The sequence below is a fragment of the Solanum dulcamara genome, chromosome 6, assembly GCF_947179165.1.
Source record: "Solanum dulcamara chromosome 6, daSolDulc1.2, whole genome shotgun sequence".
Taxonomy (NCBI): domain Eukaryota; kingdom Viridiplantae; phylum Streptophyta; class Magnoliopsida; order Solanales; family Solanaceae; genus Solanum; species Solanum dulcamara.
This window is the reverse complement of record NC_077242.1, coordinates 76,925,411-76,949,695: the sequence shown is the minus strand read 5'-3', so window position 1 is coordinate 76,949,695 and position 24,285 is coordinate 76,925,411. Positions and strand designations below refer to the sequence as shown.

At 32.4% G+C, this 24,285-nt stretch overlaps 2 protein-coding genes and 1 pseudogene across 2 annotated transcripts; 1 reads left to right on the top strand and 2 right to left on the bottom strand.

The window, feature by feature from the left end:
- Positions 1-5,804: 5,804 nt before the first annotated feature.
- LOC129891616 (uncharacterized) lies at positions 5,805-11,871 on the bottom strand. Its single transcript, XM_055967028.1, has 5 exons — positions 11,675-11,871; positions 7,398-7,482; positions 7,051-7,164; positions 6,390-6,491; positions 5,805-6,183 (listed from the first exon to the last, which is right to left on the bottom strand). Exons 1-5 carry the CDS (start codon positions 11,758-11,760, stop codon positions 6,139-6,141), a joined length of 432 nt encoding a protein of 143 aa, XP_055823003.1. The 5' UTR covers positions 11,761-11,871; the 3' UTR covers positions 5,805-6,138.
- Positions 11,872-12,350: 479 nt separating this feature from the next.
- On the bottom strand, positions 12,351-13,847 carry LOC129893010 (aspartyl protease AED1-like). The gene has a single exon (XM_055968503.1). It carries the CDS (start codon positions 13,845-13,847, stop codon positions 12,351-12,353), a length of 1,497 nt encoding a protein of 498 aa, XP_055824478.1.
- A 4,745-nt stretch (positions 13,848-18,592) lies between these two features.
- Positions 18,593-24,112, top strand: LOC129893009 (probably inactive leucine-rich repeat receptor-like protein kinase At5g48380; annotated as a pseudogene).
- Positions 24,113-24,285: the final 173 nt, after the last annotated feature.

The following is a 24,285-nucleotide window of genomic DNA, read 5'->3' as shown; positions in this document are numbered from 1 at the left end:
AAAAGAACAAATTTGTCAAATCGTAATTAACTTATATTTATTCTAATTAAATTTAAAAAATAGTTACTAAAATATCAAATTAAGAGAGGTAAGCGTCATATCTAAACCCCCCAAAAAGTGAATGATATAAAAAAACGAAACTCGAAGAAAAGTCTCAGAAATTATCCCTAAAATATATAGAAGAGAATTAGTTGATAGTTTTGGGGTCAACTCCATGCGCCAACTTCTTTTGGTATATATCTTCAAAATATACTATTTATTTGATATATTATATTTTAGTATAATTTGAACCACCAAATCATATTTCAAGTCTTGTAGCTAATGAGACCTTAGTAAAGTGGTGAAATTGATTTGGTGCTAAGATTTTTGAACTTTTTAATGGCTATAAGAGCAACTCTTAATTAATTCTTTTTCTCATTTTTTCATTCATTTTATGATACTCTTTTCTTGGGATTCACGTTAAGTAAGGTCTATTAAAAAAAAAAAACGCTCTCTATCAGATTTTTCTTACATCTATTCTCAAATTTCGAATCCTTTTTCTTTCGATCATCAGGTCAATATTGTTGTCTCTTCTCCCTTTTTAATTAAAGATTGAAGGAAATTGGAGTAGCAATTTACTAGTGACTTTAGTTAATTATTAACATAGTTCTTATGAGTTAGACTAATAAGTTTCTAAAGAAGAACTGTATATGATATTTTGAGCAAATTCTACGTATATTAGAAAAGGTGAGAAGAAAGATATGTACGTTATATAAGACAGAATACAAGTTCATATGATACATATTGTCCATTTTGATCCAACAAACATTAGATTTGTCTTTTTGCTACTTCCTTCGTTTCAAAATAATTGAATTATTAAAGTATTTTTTAGTGTTCAAAATAATTGAATTGTTTATTATTTAAGATAGATGTTGGAATTTTTTTTTAATTTTATCCTTTATTAATTAAATTTCCAAGGTTGAGTTCCAAGAATGAATTAAATGAGTATTGAGAGTTAGCATGGAGTTTTGAAAAGGGAAAAAATGGAAAAACAAAACTAATTTATGTCTTTATGTTTTTTTTTTTAAAAAAATGTGTCATATTTCAATAATTCAATTATTTTGAAATAAAGAGAGTAATAAAATACAGGAAATTTCCAAAAGAATTTTTTTTTTAAAAGAAAATAAAAGAAATGAAGTGGTGTAAGAAAGCATAAAAAATCAATATCTAGTTTTGAAGGGGTGTAAGAAAGCATAAAAAATGCTCCATCCCATCAAAGCAAACTTTACATGGACATTGACATGTTGTCATGTAATTGGTGACTTGAGAAGCCAAAATTTGCTTGTAAATGGTCCCTCAAACTTGATTTAGATATTGGATGCCTTTACAATTGTGACTTATGAAGAACTTCTATTATCTTCCAAAGATAAGGATACATATATAGAGGGGATAGGAAACTAATAAAAAGACAATCCGATGCATAAAGCATTATGGTTACCAGGGTTCAGAGAAAGGCGCACCAAGGATATGATGTAGTCATTCTATCCTAAGACAAGTATAAGTGACTGATTTCAGTACTGTTCGAACTCGTAATCTATAGGCTATACAAAAATAACTTTACTGTTATTCCAACACTCCCCTTCAAAAATAAAAAATTATTGTTGATAATAATATATGTATATTAATTTTCCACGTTTGAGAGAAGTATCTTGAGAGAATAGTGTTGTTTGACAAATGAAGAAGAGGTTGTGGATAATTTTGAGGTCAATTTCATGCCATCAATTAGACTAAGATTTGAATATTTGATATTTTTGTTGTGTGGATTGTGGTTGAGGAATTAATACTCACTCATAGGAAACTTGCTTCCATTTATGCATCACCTCTTGTTAGTTATCCCTTATGAAAATGTCATTTCATAACAACTTCACATATGTAAAATTATCTTGAATATTATTTTATAAGTGATATTTAATTGAACATAAAATTTAATAATTAAAGTAAGATTTAAATATGTATTAGAAGATCATGCTATTAAGAAAGAAATAGAAAGTTTAAATATAAAAAATTCCCCCAAATAAAAAATTATCATTCTATCTAATATAAATAAAAATGAATAAAAGTACAATTTGTAATAAATTTTTTTGGTGTGTTAGGAAAGTTGGAAGAAGTAAAACATTAATTATCTTTGTTTTATTAAGTTGTGCACTCATATAAGTTGTTCTTATCAAATCTAGTACATCATTTAATAAATGAAATTGAGAGTTCTTTAGTATAATCTTTACATCTTAGAAAGGTAAGCTTCATAAAATGACAACTAAGATTATCATGTTGAGTAGGAGGTTGGTGTGTACACGTGTCAACTAATTAACTAATTAGATATTACGAATAATAAGAAGGACGTAAATTTTTTTAAATAAATATTTTTCGTCATCAAATAAATACATGACATATGTTCATACGTAACAACTATCTAAACAAGTTGTAACCACCCCACCACCAACTCAATACAATTGCCCTTTTTACCCTCCAAAGTTGAAATTAAAATTCTAATTAATTGAAAAGACTTTTGACTTGAATGAATTGTTTCCATCACAAACCTAGACACGTCTGCTTCATATTACCTTTTTTTTGGGGTTCATATTACTTATAAATTTTAATATATGAATTTTCTACATATACTATTTATGAGTTAAATACTCTTTATCTATCCTTTCCTTTTTAGAATGAGTTTCACTCGCTTCAAAACTCGAAGTTGTCTAACCAATCGAATCGTTCTCTTATAAAACGAATAAGTCATAATTAAAAGAACATTTCTTACTTTTAGTTATTTTTATTGTAATCAGTCTCAATATGAATTAAGAAAAATAATCCCACAGAGATAATGTTATTTTTATATTTTAAATATTATTTTTATTGATAATCCTATAAGATATCTCTTCACAAAGTATATAATGTTGCACTTCTTCCATTCAATTATGAAAATACATTGGATATATTGTCGTTGTTTTTATTGTTATAAGGAAAAAAATTATATAATTAAAATAATATTTTTAATTTACTACAAAACCATTCTTTGTCCCATAAAAAAAGTACACTTCAAAAGGATGTTGACTGTTGTCTTGTAATTGATCCACATGGCAGTCTTTGGAGTGGCCCTTTCAAATTTAGTTAACTCCATGTGAGGAACCCCATGATTTCTTCAATTATTAGGTAAGAGAAGAAAAAAAATAAATTAAAATATACCTAGTACATAAAATATTTAAAATATACTTTTAAGGACGTTTAATAGGGTTGCATTAGTATAGATCTTTTCGAGATAAAAAGAAAAATCATAGTAAAGAGTGATTTTCTCTTTAATGGACTTTATGTAAAGTAAATCTTCAGATTAGTCAGAACACCAAAATGAATATAAAACGGTAGAAGAGAACTAATAAGAATACTTAATTTTTTTAAAAATACAATTACCTTAAACATATTATAACAAGTCACTTATCATTTATTTACATTACCAATCAATACTATTAAATCGAGTTTTTATCGTTTATCTTTTAAATGATCTGATTATATAATATATTTTACACTAATTTTGCATAAAATTTGAAGTTAAGATAATAATATTTACATTTATCTACACTTTTATGTATAAATCATTGGTGTTATAAGTTGTTGGGCAATTCTATTACTTGTTCAATCCTAGGAAACTTGTTTCCCATTTATGATAAAATGTATCTTTCTCATCAAATGTCTTCTCCTATCTATCTACTACATAAAATAATATATAATAACATGTAAAATTACAAAATGTGGATACATTTGATTATGTTACATAGTTTCAACTTTCAACATTTAACTTTCATAGTCATATTTCAAAGAGAAATTCTAATTATTACAACGTTGCCAAAGAATTAAAAGTCATTATCACATACACATATATTATCGTGAAGATTACTTAACAGTAATATAATAATTTTATAATAATATTTTATTATAACAATAAAAAAATATATCGATAAATAATGTTATTACAAAGAAATTTGACTGTATTAATTACTTTTTTCCTCAAATAGTGTATCAAACTTAAGAATTTATAAATATAAAAAAAATATTATAACTATGATTTTTTTTTAGGATAAAGTCAAAAAAAAAGAGTCTCTTGTCGGAATATATCAAAGGCACGTTAAGAATATTTGCTCATTTAGCCAAACTATTGGAAAAAGATAATGATGCAACGTAACATAGAATTTTAAAAAATGAAAAGAACAAAGGTGGAAGAAGCCATAGAAGAAAGACTCAAATTGAAGTTCTGAATATGATTTTGTTTTTTTTGGTAAGCAGCACTTCTGAGTTCTTCTTATGCCTTACGCCATATAAATTTAAATTAACGAAAACTTCAATACATATAAATACTGAAAATCATTCCTCACTTAGCTAATGAAATAAAAGTTTAATCATTCAATGATTCTTTACTCGTAAAGAATTTAATTTTTATACGTTGATAATAAAATATTATTTTTTGGTATATATACATTATCAAATTACTGCCACACAACTATGAACGTTTTGGTTTAATAAACTACATAATATTTTGCATTCAGACATAACGTACGTTGACTTTGAAGTCTTAGGAAAATATATATTTTTTGTTGGATGTTGTGTTTTACTTTGTCAAAATTGGACTACTAATAACATTCAAATTAAATTAGTCTTTTGCAAGTCTTCTATCTTCCACCATGTTTTTCTCTAATTCAAAGTTTGAAGAACATGTTTATCTAAGGTTGTAATAATCTAAAAACTCCTACTTTGGTCAATAGTCTTTTCCACAAACAATTATTATTTTTATCATATTAATCACGTCATTCAAACATTCATGACATTTTTTATACTTATCTGGAACGAGTATTTATATCAAATCAATAAAATTAACCTTAGCAGTTACAAATTAAAATGAAAATCTTGTATTGTATTTTTATTGATTTGGAATGTTCAGAGAATATCTTTTTAATAAACTCTTATTTGTAATTAAGTTATATACACATTTTTGCTCTTGTTAATAACATGGGGATTTGGATTTGGGCCAAGAAAATAGCCCTGGTGAAGAAGTGGTTGAAATCTTCTCAAGGACTAAGCCCAATAGGCTTTTCCTCAAAAGCATTAAACCCAAGAACTTATATGTGATGTAGAATATTTTTAGTTTGACTATATAGTATCAGGATCTACTGACCCGATTAATCTAGAATCACACCGTATAGCCGCCTAGTGAGTTCTAGAAGCATAATATTAAGTCACTTCAAGAACAAAATCAGCACTAACCTCACATTTTAGGAATCAAATGAGGAATCACACGTAGACAAACTTGAGCATTCTCATGCTCAACAGAGCCCTCTGAAGCTAGAATCGAGGCTGCTTGAAGCTCTTCCCCTTTCAAGTGAATTGAATAACTAACCCGATTAATCCAAAATTACACCGTGTAGACACCTATTGAAAAGGGACGCACTCCCTAGCAACTTGTTTGGATGTTTGTCATTATTGTACTGTATTAGATTGTTACTTTAGATACAATGTTTAGTTTAATTGTTACTTAATTTCATCGATATTGTCACAACCATTAATACATAATGATGAGAAGCACCATTTTATATAACGATTGATTTGACGTGATTCCATTGGTATCTTGCCCTTATTGTTTAGTACATAATACTACATTACCCTTTTATCCTATTTTCTATATAATAACTCTACCCCGTGTCCTATGTTTTATTTTAATACTTTACAAATTTTATTCTTCAAATTCCTAATGTGTGACAATATGAAACGACGAAAAACTATACAGTTCATCCAAACATTATATTCATCAAAACAATACAGTATAATCCAATCCAATACATTATGCAACTAACTTCTGCTAACGGTAATAAGAATTGAGTCTTTTACTAAATGAACTCAAACTCCAAAAATAATACACAACAGTATGATCATACATTGTATTGACATTTAGCCTGAATGGTAAGATATGTACTATGGTAGCCATAACAAATCAAGAATTCAGAGAACTGAAAACCAAAATGCTGCACAAGAATTAACAGTTCGCGCGATCTTACATTTTTTGAGTCAAAGAATGCTTCAATCGTAGTCTCTTTGCTTCCTCATCTTGTCCTGTATTTATCCCGTAAAGATCCCAACGATAGCAGCTATGTAGCTCGCCAGCTGAAAAAGCGATTTTTTCCCGAGAAAGGGGGTTGGGGTGTTAAGTTAAAACTTCATTTATGTGTAACTGTCTATGTTGCTCGGACTCTCTAAAAATGTTGCTGCATTTTGGAGGATCTGATAGGCACCTATCAACATTTTTGAAGAGACCCAGCAACATAGGTAACTCTGAATGAGCACGGATGCACCTTTTCTAGTATTCTTACCTGAGATGGAATGCTGAGTCCTGTGTGTCCTTCGATGATTAATCCGGCTGTGAGACCAATCATAGCCCACGCACCGTTAGTTGCTTCTATTTGTCGCCGTCTCTGTAAAATATTTACAGCAGAGAATGTAAAAGCAACGATGTAACGGTAACAAGTATCAAGAGCATTTGTACAAGTACAAGAATCTTCAAGGGTGGGAAGGACATGATATTTTACCCAGGTCACATCACTCAAGACCTAAGTAAGCAGAAGTTTACATAAAGGAAATGTTTTAAGAGACATTTTGCTAAGCAATGGCAAGGAAATTTAACTAATTTTTCTCTACGAAATGAAGTACACACTTAAAAAGGTTTTGTTGCACAGACACGTTAAAAATATCGACGGGTGTGTATCAGATCCCTCAAAAGTAGTGCATTTTTGGAGGATCTGAAATGAGTACGGCAACATTTTTAGAGAGCTCAAGCAACATAGCATGTAGGGAATGACCGATTTAAGTGTTTGATGTCACTGGAAGATTTATCTCATTTGAAGTGGAATTAAACTAATAACATCACACATTCAACGAGGATTTACTATCATTCCGGAGAAGTGAGCAGGAACACTAATTACCTTGAGCTAATAATATAAATTCAACAGTCTATACTTAACACCAATTACTCACTTGATATCTCTCTTTAGCTTTGATTTCCTCCATTTGCTTCGCAGCTAATCGCTTGGCTTCTATAGGATCCACCATGATCACTTCCTTCTTTGTTCTCTCTCTGCCCGGAGATGCCTGCAGACAAAGAAGTTCAGGCCGGCTTGCACACACATTCAAAGACGAAGATATAATAGCCACATAAACAAGAAAGTAGAAAGTAGAAACAAGTTTTACTAAATCACCGTTCACATAATTTTATTAATGGCCACATAATAAAACACTCTTTGTTTTATAAGAAGATATTTTTTTGAGTATAATCAAACCAATTTTACTAGTATTACATACATGGAAGCCTTCATAATGCATACATTGGGATTTGCCAGGACGCGGATTGCTTGACTCCTGGTTTTCCATGAGGCCAAGTCAGTGTTCTGTGTATGCCCATATTCAAACCTGACACAGAAAAGCTTATTTATTAAAAGGAGAAAAACAGAACACCCATGTGAGTTTAACATTCACCATTCTATCGGAACGATTTTGAGCTATGTTGCTTGGATTTTCAAAAATGTTGCCGCACCCGTGTCAGATCTTTCAAAGACGCACTATCTTTCGTGGATCCAACATGTTTGAAGAGTCCGAGCAACATAGATAGAGCAGAATGCTGAATAATAAGAAGAATTACAGACAACATCACATATTAGTGCACGAGCTAGTGAAAGACTACACTAGAAAGCATGTGTCCCAAGATGTATGATCAAGATAGATCTTAGGAAAACATATGATTCTGTTGAATGGATCTTTCTACAAGTAATATCAGAAGAGCTCAAATTCCTACTAAAGTTATCGCTTGGGTTATGGAATATGTGAAAACTGTAAATTACTCAATAGTGAGTATTTTGGACTATTCGATAACTATGATTATTTAGTTGAAGGGTGAATTTAAATAACTAATTAAATTAATGGGGTAAAGTGGTAATTTATTTAACACCCTATACCACATGTTCCTATTTTTATTAAAATAAATAAAGATAACTCAAAACCAGTTGCAACATCTGACGAGAAGAAAGAAGAAGAAACAGAGGGAATCAAGTAAAGGTACCAAAGCTTTGTCCTTATGATTTTATATATGGATAAGTGATTATGTTGTTATTATTATACTAATAATTGAAATGGGTGAGAAATTGAAAGTGCAAACTCACTGTACGTTATGTTTGTTTAGATTTTGAGGTTCTGGAATCATTGGTCTTCGTTGTTTTCTAGATTTTCTTATTATTATCACATTATAATTCAAGTTTTGATATATTGAGATATGTAATTAAATAAAAAGTGTGTTATATGATATGAATACCATTAGAGTTATGATATTGGACTAATTAAGATTTAACCATAGGCTTGAGTTTTACGGAATTGATTATAGAGTTGGGTTTGTTGGGGCTAGGTTAAACATATAAATAATATTGGTGTCTACAGACTAGTTTACTTATAAATATTATATATTTGATAGATTGGAAACGCTCTGAGACATTGAAGAAAGGAAAGACATTGGTAAATTAACTAGCTTTATTTCGGTTCTTCGATTGAGGTAGGTTATGATTTATTCTATATCATAGATAGACTCTTAATAGCGATTGACAGTCATTGAGTAATGTGTGAAGTTTACTATGCATTTAATTGATGTGGTTTGGATGGTTGGTATGTTGTTGTGATTGGTCTGAAATCCCAAGACCGTGAAATCCATAATCTTGAACTTGCCCTATCAAAAATGATGCCTTGAATAAAGAAGGCTTGATGAAATATTGTTAATAAAGTGGAATGTAATAATAAGAATGATAAATTAATTATATTTGGATCGGGTGTCACGTTCCGACACGGTATATTTGGATCGGGTGTCATGTTCCGGCACGGTAATATTAAAGGAAACAAATTAAAATGACTGAATGCTACCCAATCTCCAATAACTCATTTCCTAAAAGAGCGTGATGTGGAGGCCTGAGTCCTCATGTGTGATCTTGATATTGTTGACTGGTTATGTAATTGTTAATTGGTTGTCACCTGTTAAGTGCTATGGTTGATTTACCGCTATTACTTTATGCATATTGATTTCTATTTTGAGTCGGCCGATGATATCTACTCAATACATGTTGTCTTGTACTGACCCCTACTTGTATCTTTCTTTGTTTTATTTGGTGGAGTGCAGCGAGTGTTACATCGGCTTCGACTCGACCTCAACTCTAGTTAGTCTCCAGTTACATTGTAGGGTGAGCTATCCTTCTAGCTCGTGATGGATTCACTCGGTCATGGCATGGTGTCCTTAGTTTTCGGGCACATTGTGTTATTTATTATTCTGGTAGTTGATATTTCCAGACTTAGTTTTAGAATTTAGATGTCCTTTATGTGATGATTTTCAGATTTTGGGGAACGTTACGTAATAGATTTTAGTGGTTTTTGTTATTTCTTACTTTAATAAGGTTTGAGCTTCCGCATTATTGTCGTGTTTTATAAGTTGAATCGTTAATGTAAGTCGGGGTTTGTATCTTTGGTTCTCCCACCTATGAGGTTAAGTATGGGTGCCACTCATGGCCCATTTTGGGTCGTGACATAAAGTTTGTCTGCCAAAATCATTTGGGGCCCTAGGACTCATTGAACTTGTGTCAATGGAATGAAGAAGCTATTGCCAAGACTCATTGGGATTTAACACATAAACAAATATGGTCCAATTGGATACATACATCATTATATAAAGAGGCAGCAGATTGAAAGTATGAGTATACCACAGTAAGCTAGCTGGCAAGTGAGGAAGATCATTAGGGAAAGAGAAACTATGCAGCACGAGCAAATAACAGATAGAGGACAATAGAGCTTAATCAGGCACATATACCTACAGTTGATTGGAAACAATGCAAGAGCAGAATGGAAGTGTTTAATGTTTGGGAATGAGGCTAAGGCCCAAAGCTAAATTTACTCAATGGTTAAACAACATACCGAGTATAGTCCCAGAAGTGGGGACTGGGGAGGGAGGGATCAGGGGTGTATGCTGATCTTACCCCTACCTTGGTGAGGTAGAAAAATTTACTCTATGGTTACAACTTCAAAATAGGCTTCTCACAGTTGACAGGCTCATTAAATGGGGATATAATGTTGAAACTATATGTACAATCACTAGGATAGTATGGGATAGAATCACGCAGTGGCTATAGAAGAGAAGCTGGCAGAATGCTGGCTGGAAGCAACATCTGAGATGGCATATCCAGCATCCCAAGGGAAAGACTCAATCAGCTCAAAATGGTATATGCACAGGTGATTCACGCAATTTGTATTGAAAGAAATCAAAGGTCTTCGAACAGAGAAGCAAGGAGATGGAGCAGATAGCTAAGGAAGTTGCCTTTATACGCAACGCTAAGAGCTCCAAACAAAACTAAAAGACTTCTTCAATCTTTGACCTTTTAGTCTATCAGTCTCGTGTGATGATCGGAAATACCGGTAATATGATCTCCATCCAGTGTTAGGTTGATAAATGTAATTAGTTTGAGTTAATGTCTACTTTCATTGAGCAGCTTACCATGTATGATATATACATAAATTGGTTACCTAAAAGAACAGAAAAAAATGAAACCAAGGAAAATTCTGAATTCTTGCTGCCCCAAACACTTTTCTTGAGCAATTTAAAGGCAGAAATTGCTCTAATAGGCAAATAGATAACAGTGAAAACACATAGTTAAAGAAATAATAAGCAAAAACATAAACCACCCACAAACATTCAGACTAATACTACTTCTCATACATAAAAAACAAGATTGATTTTGAATAGCTCACCAAGACTAAATCATTTTAGAATTTAATACACTAAAACAATTTGTAAAAATGAAATCTTCAAGATAATTTTGAATTCTTCTGCCAATCTCTCTTTTCCAACCTCCAAACACTCTTCTTGAACAATTTAAAGACTGAAAATTGCTCTAACAGACAGAAAGATAACAGTGAAAACACAAACCACCCACCAATTCCCTACCAAGACTCAATCTTTTTAGAACACTACACACCAAGACAATTTGTAAAAATGAAATCTTTAGAAAAAAAATGATTTCTTCCTACCCCAATTCTTTCATCTCTCTTTTCCAACCTCCAACCACTCTTCTTAACAATTTTAAGACTAAAACTTTCTCTAATAGACCAAAAGATAACAGTGAAAACACATCAAATACACAAACCACCTTTTCTTTTTTGATAGGGGAAATGGGGATGGAATTATAAGGTAGAGAATCGAACTGCACTTAAGTTCCAATTTGGAAAATGAAAAGGCCCCATTTGATTCAATTCATGAATTAGCCCACTATGAGTGAAAGTTCATATAAACAACCAACTAGCTACAAAGATTCTCTCAACACAAATTTCCAACCAAGATTAAATCTTTTTTTAACATTACACACCAAACAGTATGTAAAAATGAAATCTTTAGAATTTGTTTGAATTCATCCTACCCCAATTCTTTTCTCTCTATTTTCAATCCTCCAAATACTTTTCTTGAAAAATCTAAAGATTGAAATTTCTCTAATAATAAGCAAAAACGCAAAACACACACAAAAATTTAGGCAAATAAAACTTATAATACATCAAAAACAAGACTGATTTTTCAAGAATAACTCACTTTCTGACAGCTGAATGATGAAATTCCGATTTTGCCCTTATCTTGATGCCTCCATTGATGAGGGGTACTGTAGCACTAAGCACCATTTTCTTATCACTATGTTTTTTTTTTCCTTTTTCCCTTGTTAGTATTTGGTCACCATTTGAGCAGTATCATCTTCTACAAATGAACAAGATATTTTCACTTGAGTCCCCCAAAGATCCTAGTAATGACATATAGCCTCCTTTATCTTTTAATTGTAGCAAGATATTTATGATTTGCGAGGATGTTTGATCAAACTTATAATGTGATCAAATTGATTTATAAGTGCCTTTTGGTTTATCTACTCCGCCCAACCTCGCTCAAGACTCAAGATGATAATTTACTTGGATGGGGCCAAAGAGTCTCATTTTTAAATGGATTCTAATAATTTTAGTTTAACTTTATTAAATTATGAGTCGAGCTAGACCAGTCCAATATTTAAAGACCATAGTACAACTCTGGATTTCAGCTAAAAAGTCTCATTCTTAAGTGAACTTCAATGATTTTAGATTAAATTTATCAAATCACGAAATGAACTAATATACGTTGAAGAATGAAAAGAGAAGAGAATACAAACATAGTACTCCATATATATTATTTGGCATAGCTAAATAACAATCTTAGAATTTATTAATAATTTTGTGTAGTACATTGATTAATCACAAGCATCAACACTAAATGTCAAAGCATTGTTTTTCATATCAAAAGTCAATCCTGTGCCTTGAAGTTGATGAGAGCCAACAAGTGTTGTTTTATCATTCCATGGCAAAAAAGCCAAGCAATAAAAGCCTTGTAAATTAGCAACAACTCTTTCTTGTATTAGCATCAATTCTTGTCTATGAGAAACATTCCCAAAATAAAACCTTATAATTGGGAAATACATTTCTTCATTCCCTTCAATATCTTTATAGCAAGTATCGAATATACCAATGGGATATTGAAGCATTGGGTATTGCACTTGTTCTCTAAATATGTATCGAAAAACAATGTATAAATCATGAGGAAATCTGGTTATCAATGACCCGGTGTCTATCATAACACCATGATCTTCTTTTTTACCACTCCACCACGAAGGATCCACAGGGACTTCTTTATCATTTATGAAAATCTTGTAAAGATTAACATAGTAAAAATGAGGGTTCAATTTATTTTTCAGGAGTTTTGCCTCTGTACCATATATCCACGGAGCTTTATTAAACGTTAGGAAAGATGGTTGGGTTGATGTTAAGCTGGGCAAACATAACGCGAATAATGAAGAACCTAATTGTGATGGCAAAGAATATCCTCCTGTAGTTTTTGTGCTCACTCTTTTACTAAGACCAACAATTCCAGAAAACGTACCACTAAAATCAGTACCACTTTTTTGATCAATACTACATCCAAAATTAATCCTGGCTTGCGTATTGTCTGATGGAAATGTGATAATTTCCGATGCAACGAACCCTTTCGTTGTTTCTCCATTATCATAAACATGTACATAGAAACATGCCTTGCTTCCTAAAGAACAATGAAAATCTGGATCTGAAGATATGCAAGTTGCACTCTCTTCAACACAATCCAATTCTCTAAATGTGTTTGATGTGGTATGATCGTATATCGAATAAAATTGTGGCTTAAAACACTTATCTTGAATACATGGTGCACATTGCCACCAAGTCAAGTAATTTGCACTATCTATTAGCAACAAATTGTGTATTTTTTCACTTCCAAGCCTAAAAGTTGCAACATAATGACCTTTCATGTACATAGTAGGTGCTACCTTTAGGATTTGGTCAAGGATCTTACTTGAATTTCGTGCATAAAATCTCCCCCGAGAATCGATCCCCTTTTTATTTTTAGTACTACCATGGGATCTGAGCCTCGACGATAGGTAAGTTGCTCTGACATGATCCTGAGCAAGACGATTGTTGAATACTGAATCGTAATCCTTGAATTTTGACTTTTCAAAAAGGTCGAGATGGTAAACACTAAAAGATTTAGGGGGCATTGGAGGATCTTGAAGATTGGATGTATCAAAAGCCATGAAGGCTTTTCTAGCTTGTTTAAGGGCAGTATAATTAACCTTGAAGTATGATTTTTCATTGATCAAAGAAGCTAATGAATTCAAATGAAGCATTGACATAAGAATAAGAGTAAGGAGTAGTTGTTCCATATTGGAATTTAGTTTTAGTATTTGATCATTTGGTTTGAAATTTGTGCAGATTATTCTACTATTTATATATGATGAAATGGTTTGGGAGATCCACGAACTAAATTACATATTAATTTTGCTGATAATGCATAAACATAATTTTTAATAAAAGATTATCTACTTGTGGTAATTTTTAATAAAGGAGTATTTACTTAATTAAGAAAGATCAAAATGGATTATCAAGATATGTCAGTTGTTTCTAGATCACAAAAGAGTCCATATTCAGTTTAGAGTGATCACATTTCAAATTGTATGACTACATTCTGTTACTCTTCCTGTATTAAGGTTAGCAAACTAGAAATAATAAAGATGAAAATAAAAAATAGTATCCGAGTCCACAGAATTCACTGTGTGTCCTTAAGGAATTTAATCTCCTCACTATACCCGAGGTTATGAATTATTTTCTCCCAAGATAAAACGGATAAACTATTAAAGAAGTAGCGGTACCTCAAACTTCAATAATTTCAGCGAACTCAAAAGCCAGCAACAAAATCACACAAAGACTCAACTTTGTTTGAAAGAAAATATATATACAGAAGAAGGAGAAATTTGATGTTTAAAAATGAGAGAAAAATCTCTATTTATAGACAACAAAGGGTAGTGTGAACATGTGCTTATTATGACTTATCGGAACAGACACAATCCTTCTCAAAAGACACAATCTTTCAGAAAAGTCGCAACTCTTTTTAAAAAGTCACAACTTTTTGGAAAAGTCACAATCTTTCATTTCTCATTCACACCTTTAAAATCCAACACATTCAAATTAATATAAATCAATACCACAATCAAATAAAGTGGATTTTAAAAATTCTCATCGATTGCTTAAATAAGAGCTCATATTTGTACAAGCTAAAATAATATCCTAATTAATAAAATAAAATCTATATTATTTGAAAACTTCATTAGGATATCCTAATTAATTAGGATACAAATGAAACATGATAATTTCATTTGAACCATCCTAATAATTACGTATAGGCTCCTTTATCTTTTAATTGTAGCAAGATATTTATGATTTGCGAGGATGTTTGATCAAACTTATAATGTGATCAAATTGATTTATAAGTGCCTTTTGGTTTATCCACTCAGCCCAACCTCGCTCAAGCCTCACATATCACAAATTCACTTAGATGGAGCTTAAATAGTCTCATTCTAAAATGGATTTTAATGATTTTAGTTTAACTTTATTAAATTATGAGTCGGATTAAACTAACCCAACATTTAAAAATCGTTTTGACAATTGTAGATTCCAGCTAAAATGTCTTATTCTTAAATGGATTTCAATGGTTTTAGGTCAAATCTAAAATCATGAGCTGATCAATCCAACATTTTTTTAGAATCTTTTATTCCAATAGATTGAATATATCCTTTATAAAATATAAAGAATTGAAGAATGAAAAGAGAAGAGAATACAAACATAGTACTCCATATATTTTATTTGGCATAGCTAAATAACAATCTTAGAATTTATTAATAATTTAGTACTATCCATTAATTAATCACAAGCATCAACACTGAAAGTCAAAGCATTGTTTTTCATATCAAAAGTCAATCCTGTGCCTTGAAGTTGCTGAGATCCTATAAGTGTTGTTTTATCATTCCATGGCAAAAAAGCTAAGTAATAAAAGCCTTGTAAATCAGCAACAACTCTTTCTTGTATTAGCATCAACTCTTGTCTATGAGAAACATTCCCAAAATAAAACCTTATAACTGGGAAATACATTTCTTCAGTCTCTTCAATATCTTTATAGCAAGTATCAAATATACCAATAGGATATTGAAGCATTGGGTATTTCACTTGTTCTCTGAATATGTATCGAAAAACAATGTATAAATCATGAGGGAATATCGTTATCAATGACCTGTGTCTACCATGACACCATGATCTTCTTTTTTACCATTCCACCACGAAGGAGCCACGGGACTTCCTTTTCATTAATAAAAATCTTGTAAAGGTTAACATAGTAAAAATGAGGGTTCAATCTATTTTTCACAAGTTTTGCCTCTGTACCATATATCCACGGAGCTTTATTAAAAATTAGGAAAGATGGTTGGGTTGATGTTAAGCGGGGGAGACATAAAGCGAATAATGAAGAACCTAATTGTGATGGTAAAGAATATCCTCCCGTAGATTTTGAGCTCACTCTTTTACTAAGACCAACAATCCCCAAAAACGTACCACTAAAATCACTACCACTTTTTCCAAAATTAATCCTGACTTGTGTATTGTCTGATGGAAATGTTATAATTTCCGATGCAACGAACCTTTCGTTGTTTTTCCATTATCATAAATATGTACATAGAAACATGCCTTGCTTCCTAAAGAACAATGAAAATCAGGATCTGAAGATATGGAAGTTTCACTATTTTCAACACAATCCAATTCTCTAAATGTGTTTGAAGTGGTATAATTGTATATAGAATAAAGTTGTGGCTTATAACACTTATCTTGAATACATGGTGCACATTGCCACCAAGTCAAGTAATTTGCACTATCTATTAGCAACAAATTGTGTGTTTTTTCACTTCCAAGCCTAAAAGTTGCAACATAATGACCTTTCATGTACATAGTAGGTGCTACTTTTAGGATTTGGTCAAGGATCTTACTTGAATTTCGTGCGTAAAATCTCCCTCGAGAATCAAATCCCCTTTTTATGTTTAGTACTATCATGGGATCTGAGCTTCAACGATAGGTAAGCTGCTTTGGCATGATCCTGAGTAAGACGATTGTTGAACACTGAATCGTAATCCTTGAATTTTGACTTTTCAAAAAGATCGAGATGGTAAACACTAAAAGATTTAGGGGGCATTGGAGGATCTTGAAGATTGGATGTATCAAAAGCCATGAAGGCTTTTCTAGCTTGTTTAAGGGCAGTATGATTAACCTTGAAGTATGATTTTTCATTGATCAAAGAAGCTAATGAATTCAAATGAAGCATTGATATAAGACTAAGAGTAAGGAGGAGGTGTTTCCTATTGGAATTTAGTTTTAGTATTGATCATTTGGTTTGAAATTTGTGCAGATTATTCCATCATTTATATACATCGGAATGGTTTGGGAGATCCTTGTATTAGGTAATAGATTCAATATTTTACGTATTAATTTTGCTGATAATCCACAAACATAATTTTTAATAAAAGATTATCTACTTGTGGTATTTTTTTTTTTGGCATACAATTTATTTGATGAATAAGATATGTCTAAATCAAAATACAATAATCATGGAAAGAATATTTACTATGATCCTATTAAAAAAATATTTTACAAATTAAACGAAAATGATCAGGATTTGATTTATTCCTTAATTAAGAAAGATCAAAATGGATTATCAAGATATGTCAGTTGTTTCTAGATCACAAAATAATTCATATTCAGTTTATAGTGAGAAAGATTCAAATTCAAGAAGATATGTATGATTCAAATTCAAGAAGATATGTATGATTACATTCAAATTAATATAAATCAATACCACAATCAAATAAAGTGGATCTTGAAAATTCTCTTCGATTGCTTAAATAAGAACTCATATTTGTACAAGCTAAAAGAATATACTAATTAATAAAATAAAATAAAATCTATATTATTTGAAAACTTCATTAGGATATCCTAATTAATTAGGATACAAATAATCATATCATATCTCATTATATATAACATATACGAACTCACCTTTTTGGACCAATTTCCTAAAGGCCAAATAATTTACAACTATCAGTGCGCAATTTATTTATATTTTTGGAATAAACTTTGTTAAAAAAGAACCTGAAACAATGGAAAATTAAAGAATAATTCAAATAAATGTGACTTACAAATATATTTTTGGAATAAACTTTGTAAATATTCTAATTAATCAAAACCTTAGTTGGTAATATCAAATAAATGTTAAGTAACATATTATAACATATTAACTTATATTGATAATGTAAAAAAAATTACATTATATTATCAATATATATAACTTAAATTCGTAAGAAGATTTAATATTTGAAAAAAATAAGTATAAAGCGCGCGAGTAGTTTTTATCGATTTTAAGAAGAGACACTTGAGGCAATCTCTAACATTTATCAAAAAAGGAAAATATGTAACCATCCAACCCCTCATTTTGAATATTTGTCTTCTAATTCATCAATGTGATTTACCGCGATAGCAATGTCTATGACATCCACGATCGCGATAGTCACCTAATATAAATATATATACTCAAAGTTATGTTTGGAATAAAAATGAACTCCCCTCCAAATATTGATAATCGGGTAAATCCTAATTAGCCACATTAATGTAGCACCTAAATAATACAGATTTTTTTAGATCTAGCTACTATTTTTTAATTATGTTTTTCAAATATAAATGGAGTATATTTTATTTGATTTGACCAAACAAGTATCAGCTGATCATAAATAAATGGGAAATAAATGTTTAGCCAAAATCAAGCATATAACAAAATAAATCAATATAATCAAATCTCTTTGGATCAATATTTAATTTTGTAGTATGAATCAGTATATATATGACTATGTGCATACATTTGAACCCAAATAAAGCAAAATTAGCACAATACTATCTGTCCATGCTAATGGAAAAATTCATCTATATTCATCTTTGCATGTCAATTATTTTCTCAATTCTATTTTCAGTTTTGGGAAATGAAAGACCAATCTTAGTACCCCTAAACTACACTTCTATTATGCAAATTAGAAAAAAGTTTATGTCTATTGATTCATCAAATCTTCCGGATCCTCCAATGCCATCCTATAGTTTTAATCTTTACCATCGCGATGTCTTTGAAAAGTCAAACTTCAAGGATTATGATTCAATGCTCAGAAGTCGTCTTGCTAGAGGACATACTAGAGCAAGTCATTTGGCCTCGATTTTTGAAAATGGCAATGGTGTTAACAAAAGGAATATGGTTTATCTAAATCGCGGAGCACCATCCATGGGTTCCACGACCACATACGATGCTGATGGTGAGTATGTTGCCTCTTTTATGGTTGGTAGTGAAAGAAGTAAAATGTACTTGCAAGTAGACACTGGCACAGATTTAGTTTGGTGGCAATGTGAACCTTGTGCACAATGTTACAAACAAATATACCATCCTATATATGAATCTAAAACATCGAAAACATTTCAAAACATCGATTGCCATATAGACAACGGGAGTTGCATTACTGAGGATCCATCTTTTGAATGTAATCCAGAATCGACTTATTGTCGATATAATGTAGCATATGGAAGTGGAATTAGATCGATAGGTCTCATGGCTTCCGAGGTGATTACTTTTACTTTAGACTATATAACACCAAGGATCATGTTTGGATGTGGAAAAAATCAAAAGGATGGTGTAGTTCAATTTAGTGGTTCGTATTCAGGAATTGTTGGCCTTGGACGTAAAGTAAACACGAAATTGCCAGGTGGATATTCTTTACCATCACAACTTAACGCGGCAGTATTTTCTTTATGCCTCCCAAGTTTTGAATTAGGGAAGTCATCTACCTTAAATTTCCATAAAGCCCCATGGCCAAATGCAACAAAGGCAAAATTAGTACCAAATTACATGTACCCTCAATTGCATTTTGTCAACCTTTACAAAATCTTTATTAATGACCGGGAAGTACCGGTGAAACCGTCGTGGTGGCAATTTTTCGGTAAAAAAATGCACGGTGGAGTGGTGGTGGACACCGGGGTCACCGTTACACATTTCCCGAATGATTTCTACATAGTATTTCGTTACATATTTAGATCTGAAGTAGGAAATATTCCCATCGTTGAAAATCCAGTGGGAGATTTTGACACTTGCTATCGAGCTGATGAACAAGGCGGTGTGGAGTACTTTCCTGCTGTGAAGTTGTACTTTGGTAGTAAAAGTCCTGATTCCATGTTATTTTTAGCGCAAGATCGAGTTGTAACGCTCATAGGTAATCAATATTGCCTAGCTTTTAAACCATGGGATCAAGATTTCACAATATTAGGAAGTAATCAACTTCAAGCAGTAGGATTAACTTTTGATACTTCACAAAATACTTTGTCCTTTGACTTAGATGCATGTGATTAATTAATTCAGTATGAAATTAAATTTGTTTAATGCTAAACAAAGTTAATTATATATATAGTACTAGCTAATCTTTTTCCTGTCATAGTCTTCTGTTAGTAAGGATTTTCTTTTGAGAATGAAGTATCTATGGGTGGGTGGAAAAATTAGCCCGCGGAAATATAGCTACAAGCGGATTCACAATTTGAAATTTATGAATTTTCTTCGACAATTTACTGTTAATATATAACAATTATAACTTTAGTTCACAGTCAAATATATGGAACCATCCCTTCGGATATATCAAAACTTCTCGGGCACCCTATTCTCAGGCGTGATCCCAAGTGACATTTCAAATTTCTCTTATCTTAATTCCCTCAAATTAGACCACAATAAACTAGAAGGCCCGATCCCACCAGAAATTGGCTCGTTACGTCCATTCAAGACGTTTAGTGTTGCCAACAACATGTTGACAGGGCCAGTGCCAAGGTTTATCAATGGCACTTTTCCTGCTGAAAGTTATGCAAATAATACAGGACTTTGTGGTGCTCCTCTGAAATTATGTGTTGCAGAACGCGTAGTGAACCATCGTGTACAGTTTGTTTGTGGTTTTGTGACAGGCTGGTCGCTTTTTACTTTACTTGGTATATATCTTTTTTTCTTTGGCTTCCCTGGTGTAAAGAAGATGCTTCTATTGATCAAGAAGAGAACAAAGGTAATGATGATTGATGGAAATGAATGGCCACAAGGAGAAGAAGTAAACAATGGCCCAAAGGTAAACATTTTGCTTGCTTTCAATCGTCTTTTTTCCAAATAAAATGAAAATTATTTAGAATCTATGACCAAACGCCTACTTAAACTACTTCTTTAATGGGAAGTTTCTATAGCCATACAAGTGTTATGTTATGTTTAAGACCACACATTTTAAAAATTCTTTTTTTTTTCTTAAACTTTGTGTCCAGTCGTACTATTGTTGTAGAGGAGTAATAAAATGTGGTAATGGTTGATATGTTCTTTTCCTCAGATTCTAAAGCTGGAGAAGATTGTTACAAGAATGAGTCTTATGGAACTATCAAAAGCGACTTCGAATTTCAGTCAAGACAATGGAATGATGGGGAAAGTGTACAAAGCACTGGTCCCAAATGGATTTACCGTTGCCATAAAGAGGCTCCATGTTTCAGAGGATTTGGAGGAAGAGTTTGTTTCCGAGATCACAACTCTAGGTAGTTTGAGGCATCCGAATTTGGTATCTCTAATTGGCTTTTGTTCTGAGAGGGACGAGCGACTTCTGGTTTACAAATACATGCCTAATGGAAACTTACATGAGTGGCTTCATTCAACTGACGACAAGGCAAGACTCTTGGACGTTCCTCCAAGGCTTAAAATTGTTGTTGGTGTCGCGAAAGCCCTGGATTGGCTTCATGATGTGTAACACCCCGGATGTTTTTTCGCCAAAACTCAAGCCATTCTTCATGTGCGTGTAGGATCGAACTCGGTGACTCCTAGTTGTATATATGAGTTAGTATCAATTTCTAAGTATTTGAAGTGTATTAGATGTGATTTAAGGTCATAAGGTATCCCTAGAACAAAGCCGAGTCCAAAGAATTCGTTTCGCCTAAGTTTCCGAATGAGATCGTATAAGGGTAAACTTCAAACGACCATAACTCCTAGAATACAATGAATTGGGTGGACCATGACCTATCAAATTAAAGGTCTTTGAGTCTTCTTTACAACGCTACCAAGATTGCATTTTTCCGAGTTCAGAGTCAAAAGTTATGAATGGTCGAACAGAGAGGTCCGCGACAGGCGGACCTGCAGCGAACTTTGACAATTTTTCCAGATTTCATTTTTTTGTCGACAAGAAAGGTGCGCGACACGTCCGCGTTGCGGACCTATCGCGGAATTATCCCGATTTCCATATTTTGGAGGGGCATTTTGGGAAAATTACCTAATACCTATATATATAACTTGGACGCATTTTGGATGATAATTTTCAGTCTTTTGCCTCTCCAAAGAACCCTAATTCTCATCCCCTTCTCTCTCAAATCATATCCAATAAGATTTCCCCTCAAGATTCAAGGATTCAAGCTTTCCATTGAAGACTTAACAATAAGGTTTCTTCAAAATCTACTCTAAGGTATGTAAGGCTAACCTAAAATATGGATTGAGTTCTTCCATATGCCCCATGTATGTGTTGGATAGGAGTTGTGAAAGATTTGAACCTCCTAGGATGGTTTTCTTGAAACTTTTCCTAAACCCTAGAATATCTTTATATACTAGAAATTGATGGATGATTTCATGACTTGATTCTTAAATAGTCAACTTTCATATTATTGACTACAAATGTATCTTTGTATATAGATTTATAATTATTGACGATATTCTTGAGTTGAGTTTTGTTGAGAGTATGGATTCATGTTTCATTCACATGAACCCAAGATGAGATTTCTTTGTCATAAATGTCTTGAGGTTGAGATGGATGGTTTTGTGTATATGTGTATTGATTGAAATGAAAAGAATGAATTGGATAGTTAAGAATGTCCTTTTTCTTCTATAAAATGAACATAGGACTAAAGACTGAAAATTGTCCTGGAAAGGTATGAATGGACGTGGCAACAATGTCGGCTTGTTGTACTATCACTCGCTCATATGGTTATGGTTGTCGGTTAGAGAAACTCCTAATTGAATGGATTGTGCTTGATATGATTGGTTTGATTGTGATTGTAGATGATTGAGTTGAATTGTAAAACATTGCATAATTTAATTTGCATATTACTGAGTTGAGTCCTTTGAGTTGATTGTTGAGTTGAATGTTGAGTTGATTATATATGATCGGATTGGATTAGGTGATATGTTGATTTGGTTGAATGGAGGGATATATGATTGGATCGGATCGGATCGGATTGTATATGACCGGATTGAAGCGATTGTATACGATTGGATTGAATCGGATGATATATGATTTGATTGAACTGTATTGTGTATGATTGGATTGGATTGCATGATGTGTTATTGGTCTTTGTCTAAAAATGTATTCTTACTTTAGACTTATGACACCTTATTTGAGTCTCTCTTATCTTTATGATTTGAGATATTTGGACCGATGTTATTCTTCCTTGAGGTATGTTTCACTCTGCCATATTACATACTCGTACATTCCATGTACTGACGTCCATTTGGACCTGCATCATGAAATGATGCAGAGACAGGTTTAAGAGATCGTCAATAGGAGCATCATTGGGGATCTATTCACACTCAGCGTATTGGGGAGTCCTCCCCTACATACGGAGGACACCGCTTATGTTATTCTTGCATCGAGTTATCCCTTTTCATTTTGAATTGAGGTAGCTATGAACATGTCATTGACACCAATTAGATAGTAGTGATAGAGGCTTCATAGACTAGATAGTGATGGGTCGATTGAGTATTTCTTTCCTTGAATTATTCTTGTCAAACTATTTTTAAATGAGAAATATCGGAGTTGAATTGTTGACCCATGACCTTTATTCTTTGAGTTAGATTGATGATTTGAGTTGCCCACCGACTATTCTCCTTATTTTAAGTCTTCCGCTGATTGAATGGATGAACGGATGTCTGATCAGGCTATGTGGTTCGCTTGGGAGCCAGAAATGGTTTCTGAGTGCCGGTTACGTCTAGGGTACCCTCTCGGGGCGTGACATGATGGTCCAATTATCCATGCTGTGCATAGTAACATTAGCACACAATGTATCTTGCTCGATGAAAATTTCGATCCCAAGTTATCCAATTTTTGGGAGGCAACACTTATAGAACCAAATGACATAGGTTCAAACTTGAGTCTATCGCCAATAGTCGAGTCTTTAGACTTTACAACAGACAAAAAAGATGTCTATCGATTCGGGGTTGTGCTTATCGAGCTTTTAATGGGGGAAAGAATCTTACGGATTGAGCTGCTCGAGTCTAAATTTATCCAGCAGCTCTTTTGCCAGTCCTCTTGATGTGGATAAACTATTGTTAGGCCAAGGATTTGATAATATGGTAATGCAAATACTTGAACTTGCAAGTAACTGCATGAAATTCATTCCGGATCAAAGGCCAAAAATGCAACAAGTTTATCAGACTGTTGCTGCGATTGCTCGAGTCCATGAACAAACAGGGGACTCTGAAATACAGTTGCACTTGGACAAGAAGCAGGGGCGGAGCCACCAAAGGTATGAGTAGCTTTGGCTCAAATCATGCATCCAGACTCATGATCTACAAATTCTGGCTCCACCCCTGACTATAATCATCAGATACTTTTCACCTTTCAGATATACATACCCAATTTAATCAATGAACGGATATACAACCAAACGTCTTGTTTGAATAATAGCAACGACACTTGCTTGTTGACG